This window comes from Sipha flava, unplaced genomic scaffold (genome assembly GCF_003268045.1).
Source record: "Sipha flava isolate LNK unplaced genomic scaffold, YSA_version1 252_pilon_pilon, whole genome shotgun sequence".
NCBI classification, from domain to species: Eukaryota; Metazoa; Arthropoda; class Insecta; order Hemiptera; family Aphididae; genus Sipha; species Sipha flava.
This window is the reverse complement of record NW_020272904.1, coordinates 335,889-342,076: the sequence shown is the minus strand read 5'-3', so window position 1 is coordinate 342,076 and position 6,188 is coordinate 335,889. Positions and strand designations below refer to the sequence as shown.

At 25.3% G+C, this 6,188-nt stretch overlaps 1 protein-coding gene across 5 annotated transcripts; it reads left to right on the top strand.

The window, feature by feature from the left end:
* Nucleotides 1-6,188, top strand: LOC112684588 (protein regulator of cytokinesis 1-like). 5 transcript variants are annotated; one of them, XM_025556185.1, is made up of 13 exons: nt 1-232; nt 1,696-1,731; nt 2,583-2,847; nt 2,906-3,046; nt 3,108-3,227; nt 3,309-3,461; nt 3,524-3,688; nt 3,766-3,989; nt 4,047-4,194; nt 4,279-4,434; nt 4,503-4,631; nt 5,079-5,251; nt 5,732-5,821. In XM_025556185.1, the coding sequence occupies exons 1-12, from the start codon at nt 192-194 to the stop codon at nt 5,244-5,246; spliced, it is 1,746 nt and encodes a 581-aa protein (XP_025411970.1). In that variant the 5' UTR covers nt 1-191; the 3' UTR covers nt 5,247-5,251; nt 5,732-5,821. The 5 variants fall into 5 exon arrangements, with proteins under 5 accessions (XP_025411970.1, XP_025411968.1, XP_025411969.1 ...); XM_025556184.1 differs by having other exon boundaries at nt 3-632; nt 5,079-5,240; nt 5,732-6,188; XM_025556182.1 differs by having other exon boundaries at nt 3-232; nt 4,503-4,598; nt 5,079-5,240; nt 5,732-6,187.

Below are 6,188 nucleotides of genomic sequence, written 5' to 3'. Positions count from 1 at the left end.
CAAATAATAACCGTCGTCCGTCCCCACTCCCTGACCGACTGTCCATCATTGTCGTTTTGTCCGGCGTCGTTCAGCGTTTTAACTGCATCGTCTTGTTTTTTACTGTCTGCGAACCGGTTAATGCTGATGTAAACGTTCCATATTATTATTATTATTCATTTGTGAACACTGCGAAGGTCAATTCGCTCAACATGTCGTCAATAATGTTCAATTCACCAGTGACTAAAGACGAGTGAGTATAGCCCTTTTAATAGTTGAACGAATTGTTAAGACATTCATTCGTCTGTTGTTGTTTCCTGTGCGCCGAAAATATTTACCGCCGAAGTCTTAACGTTTTCAACGCGAACAGTCGTCACCACATAACGCGAGCTGTGCGTCGGAGAAAAAGATCTCGTACTTTTTCTGTTCGCGTTATGTTCTAATGACAGATACCACCCATGTATATGTACGCGTGTGTTATTACGCTGTGCGCTTGATCAGTACGACCTAATAGTAAAGTTATCTTCAACTTGTTCCGTATATTATATATTATCGGTATCCAGATATTACATAATGTCTTCGCGGCGTGATAGATCGGCGATACGTAGACGTCTTTTTGCGTCGCGGGAAAATTACCGGAATATCCCGTCATCGTATGTGATAAAAATAATTATTTATGTTATCTAACACTTAACAATTCTTGCCTGTTCCTTGTATCATAGGTAGTACCTTTTAACTTCTATATTGAGTACATTATTTAAAATATAATTAAATAAAATGGGCGTATTTTAGGGGGCGAAGGGGCAATCCCCCCCCGCATCCGTATTTAAGGAATTGATTATATGTGAGATACACATTTCAAATTTTTTTAATGTGGATCATTTTATTACGAAATCAAGTTACACATTGCTGTAAATACTGAAGTAAGTTTTTTTGTCGAATCCATACTTAGAAAAAAATCAACTATAACACAAGCGTAACTTTCAAAACACAGACAGGAGTAAAAAAAGGACTACACCATTATCGATTCTAAGTGGATAGGTCATAAGATTAAAAAAAAAAAAAAACACATATTATTAAGGATTCACCTGATTTAAATATTACTAAAAATTTAGCTTGTACATTTTGAGCCTGAATTGAAAAAAAAAAATTAGTCGCCCCCTCTAGAAGTAAGTTGAAATACACCCCTGTTCAACAGAAATTACTTAAAAAGAAGGTGCACTGTTGGGTTTAATTTTATTTCACTGTCACCACAAGTATACTTGTACTAAAATTACCTTAATTTGAGTTCTGGTTGTCCCCTTAGACACTTTGAAAGTCCTAGTTAATTGAAAATATATACTATTAAAGTTTTTAAAGATAGCCTTAAAAAATGTTTATTATCAGGGCTCAAAAGTTCTAGCAAATACGTGTTTTCTTGGTTCATCCTAGAATATCTAAAATAAGATATTTGTACTATTATTTGTAAATTTTGTTAAATTACATTTAATTTTTTCTAGTTAAATGCATATTTAAGAGCTAAAGAGTAAAAAAATTAGTGCTACAACCTTTGAGCCCTGTTTATTACTAATATTAAGAATTATGTCTATATGTAAATTAAATTATTTTCGAAAATTGATAACTATTATTTTTTAGATCTAATTTGACTGTATTATTTGGTACTAATAGTACTAAAATTGTATTACCTTTTATCTAATTTACTTACTATTGTTTCAGTTCTGATTTTATTAAAAGATTGGATTCTACTAATTGGTAAGTTAAAATTGTGTCTGTAATTAATATAAATATCTTTTTTTTAGAAAACAAATAATATTATATTTATTTTTATCACTTGATAAAAATTATAAATTAAACTATGGATTAATTTAAAAGTAATTGTACATTTGAAAACTATAAGAACATTTTTTTATATATATATATATATATATATATATATATATATATATACTTAAGAAATAAAAATTTGTTCTCGTTCTAAAATTAAATTTTAATAAATGTTATTTATAATATTTTGATAATTTGATGAAAATATTTAAAGTGTATTTGTTATCCAAACTCATATTAAAAATTATATGTATATTAAATTGTTTTTAATAATAATAACAGGTGTATTTAAAATATATCAACTAAAATTTAAACACTACTACTTTTCTTTAAATAAATTCACCTTATTTTTTCTAGTATTGTGTATATACTCATAAAAAAAATGTCCTGCTGTTTTCATTGATCTAATATAAAAGTATTTACTTTATAACAAATATGTATGTATTTTTATTTAAAGAATGTTCAAATAATTTTTCTCGGTTTATGTAAAAATAAGTTTTAACATGAATTTTGAATATTTTTGGTAACTATTAATCTATTATAAATTGTAATGTGATCCTTCTCTCTATTGCATACTTTGTAAATTAAATATCTTTAAAATCCATGTTGCATTTTTTTTTTTTTTTTTTACAATTTTTTTTTTTTTTTCTTTTTTTTTTTTTTTTTTTTTTTTTTACAATTTTATTTGTTTTCTCTTAATATTATATTTATTATATTTTTAAAAATAACTAATAACAAAACAAATCTATACATTTTTTTTTATGTGTATATATATATAGTCCAGGTACTGACCAGATAAATTTAATTTTGGATGAAGTATACGCATATTCAAAAAAAAACATCCTTAAAGTAAAAAAGAATCTAGATATAATTTATGGTGCTCATTCAGATGAGAATAAAAATGGCTTAAATCAATTACATGAACACCTTATGAGTCAAATAACTGTATTTTTTGATGACGTCGTTTTAGAATCTGATAAAGATAAAAAAAACATTATTAAAGAAATCGAAGAATTATTAATTGAAAAAAATATTTTAGAAAAGGTAAATTTAATATTTATTCTTATTTTTACGTATATTTATTAATTGCTAATATATTTAGGAACTACAAATGAAAATTCCCATTGATGACCATAATGATGTCCCATTGATTGATGTTCAAATCAATATTGATAAAGCCCTGTTAGGATGCAGAAAACTGAAAGAAGAACGTATGGCTGAACTTTATAAATTGCAGGATGAAGTAAATTTATTTAGATGTTTATTATGACATTTAGAATATTTTTAATTTTAAAATATTTTAGGAAAAACATTTGTGTCAATTACTCGATGAAAAACCAAAATATTCTGGAATAAAAGAAATGCCATCTGCAACACAGTTGGAAACTATTAAAAATCATCTTATTGATTTGAAAAATACTCAAGTATTTTCTTGTTCAGTTGTTATTTAGACATTTTGCTAGAAATTTACATTAATTTATATATTTATATTCCTTAAATTTTAGATTAAACGCCAAACTATATATTTAGAAAACAAAGCCAAAATTAAATCATTATTTGTCGAACTAGATGAGGTACCGATTTTACAATTTGATAAAATGGTTTTGGGTGATCCAAGCGAATTTCGACTGTCAAAATCAAATTTAGAAGAACTTCAAGTAAAAATTAAAATTAATTAAATTTAGTAAAATTGTAATTAATTGTATTATGTTTTATCTAGAAATTGATTAAACGCTTAGAATTACAATCTGAGAATCAATCACAAATATCTATGGAGCTGAGAACTAAATTAAATTCATTATGGGACCGTTTGCAAATTGATGTAACTCATAGAGAACATTTTGTTTGTAACAAAAAAGGAATTGGCAAAAAAGTTATTCAAGAGGTTTACATATATATATATATATTTAACTGTTCCATCTATATTATATACAATTACCTAATTAATTTTACTATTCTTAGTTAAAACTTGAAATTGAAAGATGTGAAACATTAAAAAGAGAAAATATAAAACAATTCATTGAAAAATTACGTGATGAATTAAATGATTTGTGGGACAGATGTCATTTTGGTGAGCGTCAAAGAAGACAATGTCATATTTATTACAACTCTGAGTTTAATGAAGATGTAATGGATTTATTAGACATTGAAGTAGAAAATACAAAAAAGTTTTATCAAGAAAACATGTAAGATTGGATTAATTTTTTTATTTTTAATGTTTAATATTTTAATTTTTTTTCTAGTGCGATATACAATTTAATTGAGGATAGAAAACATTTATGGAATAAGATGATTATTATGCAAGAACAAGCTAATGACCCTGGTAGATTATGGCAAAACAGAGGTGGTCAGTTATTAAAAGAAGAAAAAGAAAGAAAAGTGATCCAAAAAGTAATTTTACATTACATTATATAAACATAAAATTTTATTTTATTTTGTTATCATATAAGTTCAAAATTATATATCATTACATAGGAATTGCCCAAAATTGAAAAAGAACTAAAAAATCTCTTACATATTTATGAACAAAATGAAGGTAAACCCTTCATATATAATGATGAGAGATTATTAGACCTTATAGAAAGACAATGGGAAGATATGAGAAGCAATAAAAAAACTATTCAAACCAAAGTATTTTTTTTTTTTTTTTTTTTAAGAAACCAATTGGCGAATTTTTATTATCTAAAATAATTTTTCAGTCTAAAATACAAACTGGAATCAGAGCTCAAACCCCTCAAATGGCCACTCGCAGTAAGAGGAAGATTGCTCCTTCGTCTTCCTCTCAAGTTTCTAAGGTCCGTAAAATCGGCATGGACCATAAACCTTTGGTAACCAAATAATATAATGCCTGATATTTTGTACATAAAAATATTTATTTGGGTTAATTGTAATTTTTATTTTATATATTAATTTATATATACAACTTTTAATTAATTTAACTTATTAAATTCACCTTCAATTCTGTTACAATTGTAAACATTTATACTTGAGTAGTTCGGCCTCGTTTATCAGACTTTTCTGACTCATAAAAAAAAACATGCATCTATTAATATTGGTATATTTAAAAAAATAATATACATATATAAATTAATATATATAGTGCAGTGAATTAATATATTATTTATTTTTATTAAATAATTTAATTATTACAATTATTACACCATTGAGTTTCATAATAACTGTCAAATAAACGAGGTACTGCTAAGTGTAAGTATAATTAATGCCTGCTTTATGTAACTAAATATATTTGATACTAAGTTCTTCCTTCCTTTTAGATTATTCAAAGAAAACAATTGTTTAACCCAAATATAGCAACATTAGTACCATTAAATTCTACAAAACTAAATGAAATTACTCAAACATCAACTAGAAATTTCACAAAATATCATGGATCCAATGATGATAATGGTTCAGTTGAATCTTATTCAACATTCCAGGTTTGAATTCTGTGAGATAATGCGTTCCACACATTATTACTTCTTTGTGTGTGAATATTTTCTATCGCTTCGTTTCATAATTACAAATGCTACATTATTTTATATCATATTACTATTTTTAATGACAAAGTAAAATTTTCTTGGTAAATGAATGCATATTTTTTTGCTATAGCAATAATTATTGATCGAATTTTATGGCAGATACTGAGAACTACACAATCAAGTTATTTATCCTCTAATTAATTACTCTAGAGATAAGATTATAAATTAATTATTAATAATTATTTGTTGTATTTTATATACATTAAAAAAAGGTTTACCCATTTCATTTTATTATTTTTGAACAATTTTATGTTAAATTGATTTATTTTGCTAAGCTTGGCTTTTAAAAATTACAATTTCAAAATATTTTTTTGTTATTGTTTTGCATTTTTTGCTTTTTATTTTTATTTTATGAAATGTCAACTAATTAAACATTCAAATTGTTTTAGGAGCATCTTGAATCTAAAAAGCAAATGTTATTTTCTAGTCCACCAACCAAAAAAGTTTTAAGAGAACAAAATAATACCCGTAATGCCTTTACCACACCCAGAAAAAATTTGGTAAAAACACCTGTTAAAGGATCTCAAATTCCAATACCAACCACACCTAGAACACCATTATGTACAACACCTAGAATGACACCCAATACACGAACAGTTAGCAAACTTACACGAACTTTAAATAACAAACTGCCAATTATTTTTTAACCTTTCGCGATTTGTTATATAAAGTTCGTGTAATGTAATCATTTTTTAACCTTTATAATTTTATTATCATTAACTATTGCATTTCTTTTTAAAAAATCATGTAACTTCTTTATTTAATGTTTATCTTGTTAAAATTTTTATTGTGTCAGTATTATAAGAAACATCAAATTCTTGATTTATAAAAATAAGCTCTTAAATA

Excerpts from the sequence above, each read along its gene's own strand:
- LOC112684588 (XM_025556184.1), top strand. The coding sequence starts at position 553 with ATGTCTTCGCGGCGTGATAGATCGGCGATACGTAGACGTCTTTTTGCG. Across the intron at positions 633-1,695 it reads TACCGGAATATCCCGTCATC|TTCTGATTTTATTAAAAGAT; the intron begins GTATGTGATAAA and ends CTATTGTTTCAG. Across the intron at positions 3,047-3,107 it reads TTTATAAATTGCAGGATGAA|GAAAAACATTTGTGTCAATT; the intron begins GTAAATTTATTT and ends AAAATATTTTAG.